The sequence below is a fragment of the Physella acuta genome, unplaced genomic scaffold (genome assembly GCF_028476545.2).
Source record: "Physella acuta isolate Inbredline_101_S28 unplaced genomic scaffold, ASM2847654v3 ptg001553l, whole genome shotgun sequence".
Taxonomy (NCBI): Eukaryota; Metazoa; Mollusca; class Gastropoda; family Physidae; genus Physella; species Physella acuta.
Genome location: NW_026733068.1, coordinates 60368 through 75519, shown reverse-complemented (window position 1 = coordinate 75519; position 15152 = coordinate 60368). Strand labels below are relative to the sequence as shown.

The window sequence follows — 15152 nt, the reverse complement described above, 5'->3', positions numbered from 1 at the left end:
TCAATGGGGACTTGTCTGAATAGAAAAACGACTACATTCATCATCAACTAACTTGATTGCGTCTCTAGGATCATAAGTACTGGATTTATCTCCCATATAATCGTGACTTTCCTACGTCACTAGAACCTCGAGGTACATGACCAATATAATGACGACGTCTTTTAAATACTTCAACAACCGCTAGGTGCATCACCAACTTAATGACGACATCTCCATATTTTTAGAACCCCTGGGAACATGATCCCTACACCTAAGGATGTCTCCCCCCATAAAGATGTCTCCCCCTTACTAATTGAGCCGGAAAGAGATCTGAACGGAATCGACGGTGTGGACAAGAAATATGTTGCTCACCTGGCCACAGAGCTAGACTGTCGTGACGTCAGGCTATCATCAAGACCTAGGCCTTGCAGACATGACAGTTAAGTGATGATGTCAGGCTGTCATCTAGACAGCTGCCTAACTAGCTTGACAGTTAAGTCTGGTGCACTGGGGGGGGGGGGGGGGGGGAAGGGGAAGTGGGGGATTAACCGTAATTGGTTAGGCGTTAAATTTTATAATAATTTTTATAAACAATTAAGTATATATATATATATATATATATATATATATATATATATATATATATATATATATATATATATATATATATATATATATATATACATATATATTATATATATATATATATATATCTATATAATAGTTTCGCTGTCTGTCTATCTATCTATCTATCTATCTATCTATCTATCTATCTATCTATCTATCTATCTATCTATCTATCTATCTATCTATCTATCTATCTATCTATCTATCTATCTATCTATCTATCTATCTATCTATCTGTCTGACAAGAACGCTCTAGAGAAAACACAAGGAAAATAAAAACATGCATAGTAATTCGAAAAACGAAGTATGACGTCGACTCATTTAGCACAGAGTAGAAAATAATCTCAAGCCGGATAGTGCACATATTTATATGACGTCATTGATTATCGAGTAAACATTCAATACAAAGGCAATTTGGTCTAATCTAAGTGGTTTGCGTGAAGAGTTTCTTTCATACAATTCTTCGGGTAGGGGCGAAGCCCCACCCCCGCGTAAGAACGTCTGAGCCCCCCCCCCCCCCCCCCCCCCCCCCCTCGGGGAGGGGGCGGACACTGGAAAAAGTATATAATTATATTTCGTTGAATGGGACGGTAGACATGTTTTTTTAGGGGTGTGGGGGGTGGGGTGTGGGGGGGGGGGTGGTTTTAATTTAGACTTTTTCCTCCCCGGAGAGGGGTGGGGGTACTTGAAATTTTTGGTGGCGGGGGTAGAATTTTCGGGGAGGGGGCGGACACTGGAAAAAGTATATAAATTATATTTCGTTGAATGGGACGGTAGACATGTTTTTTTTGGGGGGGGGGGGGGGTGGGGGGGTGGGGGGGTTGTGTGTGTGTGTGTGGTGGGGGTGGTGTGTGTGGGGGGTGGGGGGTGGTGTGTGTGGGGGTGGGGTGGTTTTAGTTTAGACTTTTTCCTCCCCGGAGAGGGGTGGGGGTACTTGAAATTTTCGGGGGCGGGGGTAGAATTTTCGGGGAGGTGAGGACACTGGAAAAAGTATATAATTATATTTCGTTGAATGGGACGGTATACATGTTTTGTGGGGGGTGTGGGGGGGGTGGGGGTGGTGTGTGTTTGGGTGGGGGTGGTGTGTGTGGGTGTGTGTGGGTGTGGGGGGGGGGGGTTAGTTTAGAGAAAAGAGACAGCACTATCAGCCTAGCGCCCGGTGTATCCTTCCTCAACGGGCCATTTTTCTCGTATATATATATAATGCTGTATATATGTATGGGCTACTAAATAGGTGAATCATACTGTACATAAATATGTACTAGTGGTTGAATCATACTGTAGGTATGTGTGAGTTAAAGGGTTAATCATAGTGTAGGTATGTAAGAGTTAAAGGGCTAAGCTATGGTTTATGGCTTGCATATTTTTCAGACAATGATACATATCACATTCGTTTAAGAGAAAACTAACTTTTTCAGCACTTGTTATAATTAAGCTTCAGATCTTCTGCAGGTAAAAGTCAGGATAAAAAATCTCTCTGCTTAATTAAATTTGAAAGTTGTAAAATGAGTTGGAAAGTTTCAAACAACATTCTTTTTTCCGAAGGTGTTTTAATCTGATAAAGATTTTTTTTTTATATTGGCTTGTAAATAACCTGCTACAGATATGCTGTCCATATGCTAGACCCCATACTCTCGATACACCTGATGGACCCAAGAGTCACTGCATTACCTGTACATTTTGGAATCAGCTATAGGGCTGGTAAGTAGGTCACCAACCAGTTATATGGCTCATGCAGGTTTTATTAAGCCGTAGAACTGGTTGGTGACCTACTTACCAGCCCTATTAAATGGAAACTGAGTTGATAATCTCTCGCCTTTGTAGTTCCAATGTGGTTGTTGCTGTCTACCAGCTAACTAACCTCGTTCGCCTAGAGATTCGAACCTGGGACTTGTCTTGTTAGCTTACTCGCCCAACAAGGCCGACGCAAGAATAATTTAAGCACTGGCTATATGCAGAGAAAAAAATCTGATAAAGATGCTTTGAATAGCTTCAGAAAGCCCCAAACAATTAGGGCATACATAAAAATGTAGTGTTTCTAAAGTCAACAAAAAATGGATATAATTATACAAAATATAATATTAGCGCGAAAATTAGCTGACGTACAAAAAAGTTAACAAGTTAACATTATTTTCCCATATTTATTCACAAATAAAGGGAAGAGTGATGACGCAGTAAAGTTATGCAAGATTAGATATAGGTGAAACAGAAAGGGGAAAATGTTGAAATTGGGAAATTGCAAGAAAACAAGCTGACGCTTTAGGTAGTAGCAGAGTAAAGTGGTATAGCTAGAAGATGAGAATAGGTAGGAACCAATGAAATACGATACTACTGGTCACGTGTGACAGTCAGCTGAACAAGCGATAGGAATTGGTCAGAGTTATCGCAGTTGGCTAAATATGGCGGAGTTGGTCTGTCTCGCGGGTAGTACAAAATCAAGTATGAAAAAGTATATTGTGTCGTTGTGTATTATATAGGAGTAACTCTATAGGCCTAATACTGGCTAAAGGAAGACGTATTCCCTAACACATACACACACATACATATATATATATATATATATATATATATATATATATATATATATATATATATATATATATATATATATATATGCCTAAGTATGTATCTATATATATATATATAGCTCACCACAGGAAGGCAGTTAAAGGAACCGGGTTATCTTCCCATGTCGACTTTAAACAGAAGTTGGTTAATTGAAGATGGCGGCATAATTTGAAAGCAGTCTCAGATATAACGCTGACATGCTGTTTCCCGTGTTCTCGTAGACTTGTTGTTAATGTCATATACAAGTATGAGGAGAAAATACATTTGTGTCTGTCTTTATCAGTTAAACCTAAAAAGTAAATACAGGGAGATAATTTTTAGTTAGCCTTTGTTGTGTTTGTATCTCAGGAAAGATTAGAAATAACGTAGAATACTTTACTGGCACTAATTTGGAAGATAATTAAATAATAAAATTATAGATATATCGTCGTTAATGTTTAACAAAAATACCCGTTTACGGATGTATTTTAAACTTAGGCGCTAACCGGGCGCCGACCCTAGGGGCGCCAAAGTGTAAAATGGGTTGCAAAAAAAAATGTAAAAGCTCATTTTAGCTGTAGTTTTGAATTATAAATATTAAAAAAATATTAAAAATATATGGGGGGAGGGGCGCCGGGAGGAGTCGCTACGCCTCTGCGTTGTCCAGGGGCGTAGAAAGGGTTTTTAGAAAATCAGAAACAGGAACACAAAATGGCAGTGTGGACACATCAATATTCTAGGAATTCGGTTTAGTTATTTACCATTTGGTGATTGTATTGTAAATAGAAATGCCATATAAATTGATTAGTTTTAATTATTCGCCTTCTATCTTATTTTTAGAAAAAATTATACAATGTTTTCCTTTCTAATTTAGATAACGCGCCTCTTTTGTAATCAAAGGCCGTAAGCTAAATTTATTACATTTTACAGGCATAAGTCTGTTTGTAAATAATATTTATTAGAATGTACACATATAAAAAAAAATCAACAGCTGTGATTTTATTGAGGATACCGCATTTATGACACACCTCTGACTCTTGCAGTGTGTTTTTGTAATTTATCTGGTATGCCTGTGTGGCTTGTCAGGATGGGAAAATGTCTGCAGGCGACTCAAGGTTTAGTGGGGGATTGAGTTGACAGGTAACATGGAGAGATAACGAGGGGTGGTTGTAACGGTAGTTCGTTAGGGGTGCAGGAAGGTGATGTAGGGGCGTATATGAGGTGGTTGGTACTGGGGGTGATGTAGGGGTGTATCTTAGAAGGTACAAGGAGGTGATGTAGTGGCGTATCTAAGATGGTAGGTGGGGGGCGATGTACTGGCGTACAGGGAGATGATGTAGTGATTGTACAGGAAGGTGATGTAGGGGCGTATATGAGGTGGTTGGTACAGGGGGTTTTGTAGTGGCGTATCTAAGGTTGCAAGGGAGGTGATGTAGTGGCGTATCTAAAGTGGTTTAGCGAGGTGATGTTGTAACGTATGTAAGGTGGTTGGTACAGGGAGGTGATGTAGTGGCGCATGTAAGGTGGTAAGGGAGGTTATGTAGGGGCGTATATGAGGTGGTACAGGGAGGGGGGGTTGATTTAGTGGCGTATCTAAGGTGGTACAGTGAGTGGGGGATGATGTAGTGGCGTATCTAAGTTGGTAAAGGAAGGTAATGAAGTGGCGTATCTAAGAGGATACAAAAGGTGATGCAACGGCATATCTAAGATGATACAAGAAGGAGATGTAGTGGCGTATCTATGAAGATTGGTACGGGGAGGTGATGTAGTGGCGTATCTAAGATGATACAAGAAGGCGATGTAGTGGCGTATCTAAGATGGTACAGGAAGGAGATGTATGGGCGTATCTAAGATGGTTGGCACAGGATAGTGAATCAGTGGCAAAGCTAAGGATGATTAGTAAATGGGGTTAAGTAAATGATATAGTGGGACAGCTGTTTACAATGACGTTACTAGGGTGGTCTTGTAAATCGTGAGAACTAATTGATGCATTACTTCACTAGTTAGCAGTGACGTAAGGTGTGATACAGCTGGTAACAGTGACGTAATTAGGCTTGGTTTCAAAACAACAACATAAATTAGAACTCCCAAAAGACTTTGCTTATGATGATGTTTTATGTGCTATTTACGCTTTTGGCTCATTTAGAAATACCCTTATATTTAAGTTTTAAGAATTGATATTTTGTGTACTTGTTCTTTTTACCCTAAGCATTAGTATTAACTCCTAGCTATACGCTGGGTTATGTCTTACGTATATAGCTAAATAGCAGGTTACAAATACACATAATATACCAATTACAAATGTTTGGCTGCTAGCCAAAGGTCTAGAGTTCGAATCTCGGTTAGGACGCAGTGGCGTAGCTACAGTAAAGCTAGCGTAAGCAAGGCATAGGGGCCCAAGGCAAATAGGGGCCCTTTTTCGAAAGTTTGAGGGGGGGGATGCAAATCGAAAGTCTGGGAGGGGGGAGGGGGGAAGGTGCAAAATCGAAATATTTTGAGGGGGGGTGGGGGGTGGTGCAAATCGAAAGTTTGTCCCCAGTCGCCGGGAAGTGTCGCTACGCCTCTGAGGGGCCCACTAACACTTTTTGCATAGGGGCCCAAAAAACCTAGCTACGCCACTGTTAGGACGTGTAATTGTACGACGTCCTTAAGTCTACCCGTCGGTGAAAATAAAGATGGCTGGACATGGTACAAACCACACCATCCTTATTGTATGCCGAAGCCAAGAAACATATGAACTCTACTTCATCTGCCCAATGGATCGCTACGTTTAAAGAGGAGTCTTTATTTTACTTGGTTTGCGTAACAGGAAATGGGTTTTTGTATTTTCCTAATGACTGTAAATACCTTAGGGAAAATCCAAAACGATACATCAGCTCTACTTCATCTGCTTTAAGAAGGTCGCGGCAGGTAAATAACAATTAGCAGACATCTGATATGCAGAACCGAGTAGAGAAATTTGTTCCCGATGCGAAAGAAGAAAAGAAAATTCTGTTTTTTACTCGCCAGGCAGTTTGCCTGTAACCTAGTTAAACCGGAAATCTTGGCAACCGTATTCGGTCTAAAAATGGCGCTTTCACAAATATCTATGTCATACCACGATGTTTGTTATGCTACAGAATGTCGTTTTTTTATACTTCAGATAGGTGGCTATCAACAAATAGATCTCTGATGCTGTTTTGTTACATTTTCTTGTTTGGTAGGGCGCTAGACTGCTAACCCAAAAGTCTTGAGTTCGAATTCGGATTCAAGTCAGTGGAGCCCAGCTCTAATGGGCATAATGTTGACCATATCACCCCTTCATATGCCGAGGACAAGAAACATATGATCTCTACTTCATCTGCTAAATGGATTGTTAGGTCTAAGGAGGATTTTTTAATGTTTTTTTCTTTTTACTTTTTTATACAGTTATCTTAAATCGTTTATTTATTAATACATATATTTCGTCGTAATTTGAAATTAAAAAATTTAGCTGATTAACTAATTTAATAGGTTACAACCAAAGAGACATTGTTACGGAAGCAATAGGTCAGGAATTAAATAAATTTCTCAAAAAAAAAAAAAGCGGTGATACAAAATTAATAACGGTAATATAGGCACATACTTCGGATGAAACACAAAGAAAACAAAACAGTTTGATGAGGAAAACATTAAGTAAATCAACACGGTAATGGACGTAGAGACACGATCACGCATACACACAAACACACACTCACTCACACACACACACACACACACACACGCACGCACGCACGCACGCACGCACGCACGCACGCACGCACGCACGCACGAACGCACGCACGCACGCACGCACGCACACACACACACACACACACACACACGCACGCACGCACACACACACACACACACACAAAAACATACGCTGGACACAGACATAGACACAAAACATTCGTAGGCCCTAGACATTGTGTCTACTGTAAAAAGGAATGTTCCCTTTCGAACTTGGCGGCAGTGTTTCTTCCAGACTTTTTTCTCCGGGGGGCACTTGAAATTTTCTGGGGGGCGGTAGACTTTCTTCGGGGGGGGGGGGGGGGCGGACAATGTTAAAAGTAAATATTTTCTATATAAATTATATAAATTTCCCCCCCCCCCCCCCCCCGAAGAGATGCCTGGAAGAAACTCTGCTTGGCGGTCCATGTTATATGAAGGAATAGTGTGGTCAGCACTATGCCCAGCCGCTTTAGCCTTCTCTAACGTCAGTTAGGTACCCATTAGAGCTTGGTTGACTCAGGGACGTTCTACGTACTTGTACCAGGATTCGAACTCAAGATATTCAGGTTAGCAGTCGTATGCTCTATCAACTACTCAGTCTTTACTGTGCCTAATAGATAAGTCGACTATGCAGAAATACAGACACACACATACACAGAAGAAACACATATAAACACACCACCCCCCACACATACACACACGCACACGGGCGCAGATATTCCACCACTTACTAACCCTGTTAAAATCAGCCACCGCGCCATAAAGTTGAGGTGAATCACGGGAGATCACTGAGCGATGATGAGAGAAAGTTGAGTTGGAGTTACCGGCGCTGAGAGACTGCCGTAAAATCTTGTTACATGACGCGAAGTGTCAAAGGGGAGAGAACTGAGGCTTCAATTACTCGCCCCTGGAGGTTCGTTTTATCTCCGCGTTTTTCTAGCTCTTTCAGTTCCTTCATTTACGCTTGTAGTATAAAATATAGGACGGCCGTTTTGCCCCTGATTGTAGTACTGGAGGGTTAAGGGAAGCACACCAGACTTTATTTGGTATCATCAAATTTTCCCCGTTAGTGCCCAAGACATACGGGGCAGATGAAGTAGAGTTCATCAGTTACAGGGATTTCGGCATATGAAAGGATAGTGTGGTCAGCACTATGCCCAGCCGTCTAACGTGTGTTAGGTACCCATCAGGGCTGGGGGGAATCAGAGTTTCTTCCAGGCAGTGGCGTAGCGAGGTCGGGTGTCACCCGGTTCGGCACTTAATGGTGTCACCCCTTAGAGGTGTAGCGACCCTTCCCGGGGACAAACTTTTAAATTTTCGATTATGCACATCACCCCCCCTCAAACTTTCGATTTGCACCCCGCTCAAGTTTTCGATTTGCAACCCCCCCCCCCCCCCCAAGTTTTCGATTTGCACCCCCCCTCATGTTTGTCTCTATATATTTTGCTATTTTTTGCCTTGGTGTCACCCCCCTAAATGGTGTCACCCGGTGCGGTCCGCCCCCCCCCCGCCCCCCCCCCTCTCGCAACGCCTCTGCTTCCAGGCATCCCTTCGACCTCCCCCCCCCCCCCCCACCCTGAAGTAAGTCTACCGTCCCCGCACCCCCAACGAAATGGAATTTATATAAAAAAATATATACTTTTGACAGTGTCCGCCCCCCACCCTCGGAAATTTTAGTCAACCCCCACCCCCTCCCGAAAATTTCAAGAGCCTCCCGGAAAGAAAAAGTCTGGAAGAAACAATGGATACAATCAGGGACATTCTACTGACTTGAACCTGGATTCGAACTCGGCACTCTCGGGTTAGCAGTCTACTAGGCCACACCGTCCCATATTATTTTTTATTTGGTAAAATGTTATGTAATGCTTGGTATAATCTATCATGTTAAAACATAACTGTGAATACACAACTACGCAATAATAAAACACAAACAGATTTTTTTTCAATAAAAGAAACTTTAAGCAAATGGAAAACAAACCCTTAAGTGAAATCCAATAGCCACAACAGTGCCCAATAAAATGAGAACAAGAGACATCAGAATGTAAGCCCGAAATTCTACCAATGCTCTTCCAATTTAATGATTCATTTGTAACAAGGGACACAACTTTTAACTACCCTCGGAGAAGTCGTTGAAGGTATAAAGAAATTAGGTAGTAATACAAAGCTCACTTCAATTACAATTTTAAACAAACGTATATTTTTATGTGTAATGTTTTTGACTAATTTCGACATTCTATAGAGTTTCTGGAAATATTATTTGTTTGTAATGTTAATATAAAACCAGTACATTAATATAATATTTTATTTCTAGAAAAATGAAAGTTTACCTTTGAAGACGTTTCCTTTGTTTTTTCACTTTCTCGTATATACGTAGTATAGAGAAAGTATTGTAATCGTGCAAAAAAAAAAAATCGAGATTTTTACAAATCTCGACGTTTTACACCTCACTGATACGGAAAAACATAATTTTGCAATCTTGTCCGTATGTCTGTGTGTGTGTGTGTCTGTGTGTGTGTCTGTCCGTGTGTAAACACGATAACTTGAGTACCGTTACAGCTAGGTTGATGAAATTTCATATATAAGTATTTTATCAAAATCGTAGATCCGTATCAACTTTTGAGCGATTTCCGATAACCGGAAGTGGTACTTTTCCTACTTTGAATTTTTCAAAAGCCTATAACTTGAGTACTATTTCAGATAGATAAATGAAATTTCACATGTAAGTAAAAGATCTAATTCTCTACCTTCTGTTAAATTTTGAGTAATTTCCGTTGACTGGAAGTAGTAATTTACGCTACTTCCGATTTCTCAAAAAACTAATGTAAATTTTTAAAGTACTAATAATATTGCGCACTATTATACGCGTTTTTATTCGGCGTTTGCTTGGTGCGCAATGTTTTTTTTATGAGATTCTATTCTATTTTTAAAAGTTTAAGTATTTAAAATGGATTAAAAATCATAACTATATCCCCAGTTACCATCCCCTGTTGTTTTATATAAGAATATTCGAGAAAGTTTAGGGGAGATCACTACCGGTTTATTGTATGCCTGGTGTTTTTTTTTTACTTTTTAGTATATACGACGTATAGAGAAAGTCTTGTAATCGTGCAAAAAAAAAAAAAACACGAGATTTTTGCAAATCTCGACGTTTTACAGCTCCCTGAGTCGGAAAAACATAGTTTTGCAATCTTGTCCGTATGTCTGTGTGTGTGTGTGTCTGTCTGTCTGTAAACACGATAACTTGAGTACCGTTACAGCTAGGTTGATGAAATTTCATATATTAGTATTTTATCAAATGTGTAGATCCGTAACAACTTTTCAGCTATTTCCGATAACCGGAAGTGGAACTTTTTCTACTTTGAATTTTTCAAAAGCCTATAACTTGAGTAGTTTTTCAGATAGATAAATGAAATTTCACAAATAAGTAAAAGATATAATTCTCTGTCTTCTATCAAATTTTGGAAGTAGTAATTTACGCTATTTCCGATTTCTCAAAAAAAAAAACGCATGTGAATTTATAAAGTACTAATAATATCCCGTACTATTATGTACATTTTGTTTGGTGTTCACTTGGTGTGCAATTTGTTTTTCTACGAGATTCTATTCTATTTTTTAAAAAGTTTATGTAATTAAAACTGGTTTAAAATATTTTCTATATCCCGAGTTGCCACCCCCCCTTGGAGTTATGTAAGAATATTCGAGAAAGTTTAGGGGAGATCAATCCCGGTTTATTTGTAACTATTACAGTGGAAAACTACCCCACAGTAGTTTTGCTTCTGGCCATAAGAAGCCACGATGTCAAATTTTGGCTTCACAGTGGAGGAGGGGCCAATATCTAAATTAGCAGTCGAAAGAAAATATTTATTCTAGATCTTGTGCGATTTTACTTTATTTATTTCATTACAAAATATATGATTTATGATCATTCTTTGGGACTGTATAAAACTACAAAATAAATTATTTTTTATATTGTAAAGGTTTAAAAACTTTTTTTTTTATAAATAAATAAAATCTTTGGGAGGACTGCTATCGGTATTGCTGTTTGAAAGGGAAGAATTTTGATTTGATATGTCGCATTATACTCAACATAACAACCTGGCTGCTTATAATATTTATAATATCATATTTTTACTCCCAAATTTATTTCATCTCCAATTATAAGCCCATACCCCCTCAACCCACCCCGACGGAGGAAATAAAACCTTCTAATTTTTTTTTTTTAACAGAGCATTGACTCATTATTTAATTACACATGCATTTTTAAGTTAAACAATAAAGTTGTAATTAAACGTTTTGTATCAAGTATAAGTAAACCATCTTAAATGAATGAAAGTAGGCTACATGTAAGAAAGAAATATTACTATTGTAAATCTGTATCAGTCCTCACAAGCCGATGATGAAAACTGTAAAACTAAAGCGGAAATGGCAAGGCAAACTGACGCTCTAAATTGGTGTCCGGTCAAAAACCCTCTGGGCATAACCCCTCTTCTCCACCCCAGGGGCTTTTATGTCCAGGGGTTTTTGAGGCAAAAATGTAATGAATAGTTTTTGGGCTATTCTTCCATAGAACTATTGACTCACCTTCTAAAAAGTTAATTACATTTTCAGTTTTTTAAATTTAGACTTTTCGTATTATGTAAAGGTTAAAGTATAGGGAAAAGTCCTGGAGATGCTGGGTTAACGTGGAGCCTTTCTTTGTCTCTGATCTGCTGATACCATAAAACATAACATAACCTATCCTTAACATCATAACTAAATTATGTGCGAAAATAAAAATGTAATTTAAAAACTCTTGCGAACAGAATATCATAAAGCGGTTTCTAAATAATAAAAATATTTTAAGGGGACGGAGTGGTCTAGCGGTAGACAACTGGACTGCTAACCCATATGTCCGGGTTCAAGTCAGTAGACCGTCCCTGAGTCCACCCAACTCTGAAGGGTACCTAAGGAAAGTAAAGGCGGCTGGGCATAGTGCTTACCACACTATCTCTTCATATACCGAGCTCGCAGAAACAAGTGAACGCTTCTTCACTTGCCCTTTAGACCGTCAGGTTTGAATAGGAATTTTACTTATAGAAACAGTGACCTTGCAGAGACATGGCTTTTCTCTGAAGTCTTCCAAGCTTCCAGTCTACAAAAACCTGACGTATTGGTGTTGTTGCTTGCAGACTTGCAGACCTGGCTAATGCAGGAATGAAGGAGCTAATCTGATCCCCCTCCCCACCCCCCTTGTGTACTCCACAGTCGACATGTTACGTACCGGAGTCGCATAAAAACAGAAAGAAGAGCTTAAACCTAAGCTCTTGGTGATCTCACACTTGCCGTAATTGCCTACTGAAGTAAAGTTGGCAATGTTTAGAGAAAAAAAAGTCTACGTTTTTATACAAGCAGAGAAAAAAAAAATTGTTGATAAGAAGTATAGTAATAGCGATGCAAATATTTCTGAATTATTAATAAAAGAGAAGCAGCAACAACATTAACAATATATTCACATTGGATAGAAATAATAGTAAACACATGGGATTTGTTTTTAAAACAGCTATTTAAAAAAAATTGTTGACAGTATTTTTTGGCAGAGTAGCTTATTAGATGCTTTTTTTTTTTTACAGAAAACTTACTTCCTTACCTGGAAAAGTGATTTTTCTTTTTTTATATATTATTATATAATATAAGCCGACAACCTTCAGCATAATGTTTATGTAAACATCAATTATGTATTCTTTGATGTGTTTTTTTTTATTCCTAATACAGTTTATGTTGGCTATAAGCTTAAGAGTATATAGAACGCCGAAGCTTAGAATAATATTTGACTTTTAGAATACGACTCACTAAATAAAAAAGTGTTAATACTTACTAGCTGTCCTGTCTGTTTTGGTCGGTATGGAAAGGACGACGCGCAGCTTAAGCCTACCATATGGCTGGGAATGATAGTTCTACTTGCTCATATTGAGGCAAGGTCAAGGTTAAGGTTAAGGTTAAGGTCAAGATCAAGATCAAGATCAAGATCAAGGTCAAGGTCAAGGTTTAGGTTATGGTTATGGTTATGGTTAAGTTTTAGGTTTAGGTTTAGGTTTAGGTTTAGGTTTAGGTTTAGGTTTAGGTTTAAGTTTAGGTTTAGGTTTAGGTTTAGGTTTAGGTTTAGGTTTAGGTTTAGGTTTAGGTTTAGGTTTAGGTTTAGGTTTAGGTTTAGGTTTAGGTTTAGGTTTAGGTTTAGGTTTAGGTTTAGGTTTAGGTTTAGGTTTAGGTTCAGGTTCAGGTTCAGGTTTAGGTTTAGGTTTAGGTTTAGGTTTAGGTTTTGGTTTAGGATTTTTATTAATGCCAACGCTAGAATTCGCACTTGTTCTTGTAACAGTTGATGAACTAAGTGGTATTTGCGATGTGAATATGTAGTTTAGCCAGTCGACAAGTAATCTTATTTTGTTGTTTTAGAAGTAAGAAAAGGTAGGCTACTTTCATTATAATAGAATTGACTTTATTTTTCGTACAGTCATTACTCATAATAAAAGACCTCTATTATTTATAGTTATCATTATTTTAATTGAAGTGAACTAGGTACAATTGTGTGCCAATGGCGTCTATATTTGGCGGCCTTGAAATACCGTATATATTCTAACATGAGACCAGATTATGAGGAAGACGATAAATTCCTATAAGAGTTAGCAACAAGCTTATGAAAGGGGGGCCACTTTTTCAGCAAACTATGTTAGTTATCTTAATGGAAGGCCCGCGTGTTGCTGTTTAGGTGCTTGTGTTTGTAACGACCAATCTTCTTGGAGCTGAGGGATTTACGCCGCGAAATTTTGGGGAACTTGAATGAGGGAATTAACCCAGATTTTTGGAGATAGGAATTAGGTCAGGGTGGAATGTGAGACGGGGGTTGAAGTGGTTGGGTAGGTTTGGGTGCAGGGGTGTCAGTGGTTGGTTAGGTTTGAGTGCAGGGGTGTCAGGGGTTGGTTAGGTTTGGGTTCAGGGGTGTCAGAGGTTGGTTAGGTTTGAGTATAGGGGTGTCAGTGGTTGGTTAGGTTTGAGTGCAGGGGTGTCAGAGGTTAGTTAGGTTTGAGTGCAGGGGTGTCAGTGGGGTTAGGTTTTAGTACAGGGGTGTCAGTGGTTGGTTAGGTTTGAGTGCAGGGGTGTCAGTGGTTGGGTAGGTTTGAGTATAGGGGTGTCAGTGGTTGGTTAGGTTTGAGTGCAGGGGTGTCAGAGGTTGGTTAGGTTTGAGTGCAATGGTGTCAGTGGTTGGTTAGGTTTGAGTGCAGGGGTGTCAGTGGTTGGTTAGGTTTGAGTGCAGGGGTGTCAGTGGTTGGTTAGGTTTGAGTGCAGGGGTGTCAGTGGTTGGTTAGGTTTAGGTACAAAGGTGTCAGTGGTTGGTTAGGTTTAAGTACAGGGGTGTCAGTGGTTGGTTAGGTTTGAGTGCAGGGGTGTCAGTGGTTGGTTAGGTTTAGGTACAAGGGTGTCAGTGGTTGGTTAGGTTTGAGTGCAGGGGTGTCAGTGGGGTTAGGTTTGAGTACAGTGGTGTCAGTGGTTGGTTAGGTTTGAGTGCAGGGGTGTCAGTGGTTGGTTAGGTTTGAGTACGGGGTGTCAGTGGTTGGTTAGGGTTGAGTACAGGGTTGTCAGAGGTTGGTTAGGTTTGAGTACAGGGGTGTCAGTGGTTGGTTAGGTTTGAGTGCAATGGTGTCAGTGGTTGGTTAGATTTGATCGCAGGGGTGTCAGTGGTTGGTTAGGTTTGAGAACAGGGGTGTCAGAGGTTGGTTAGGTTTGAGTGCAGGGGTGTCAGTGGTTGGTTAGGTTTGAGTGCAGGGGTGTCAGAGGTTGGTTAGGTTTGGATGCAGGGGTGTCAGAGGTTAGTTAAGTTTGAGTGCAGGGCTGTCAGTGGGGTTAGGTTTGAGTACAGTGGTGTCAGTGGTTGGTTAGGTTTGAGTGCAGGGGTGTCAGAGGTTGGTTAGGTTTGAGTGCAGGGGTGTCAGTGGGGTTAGGTTTTAGTACAGGGGTGTCAGTGGTTGGTTAGGTTTGAGTGCAGGGGTGTCAGTGGTTGGGTAGGTTTGAGTATAGGGGTGTCAGTGGTTGGTTAGGTTTGAGTGCAGGGGTGTCAGAGGTTGGTTAGGTTTGAGTGCAATGGTGTCAGTGGTTGGTTAGGTTTGAGTGCAGGGGTGTCAGTGGTTGGTTAGGTTTGAGTGCAGGGGTGTCAGTGGTTGGTTAGGTTTGAGTGCAGGGGTGTCAGTGGTTGGTTAGGTTTGAGTGCAGGGGTGTCAGTGGTTGGTTAGGTTTAG

General features: G+C 40.0%; 1 protein-coding gene across 1 annotated transcript in view; it reads left to right on the top strand.

Annotated features, from left to right (window-relative positions):
* Positions 1–237: 237 nt before the first annotated feature.
* LOC131928827 (protein TsetseEP-like) overlaps positions 238–15152 on the top strand; it is a 36597-nt gene continuing 21682 nt past the window's right edge. The window contains exon 1 of the mRNA XM_059284955.1: positions 238–378. Coding sequence (XP_059140938.1) covers positions 238–378 — 141 coding nt within the window. The remainder of the gene's footprint in view (positions 379–15152) is intronic.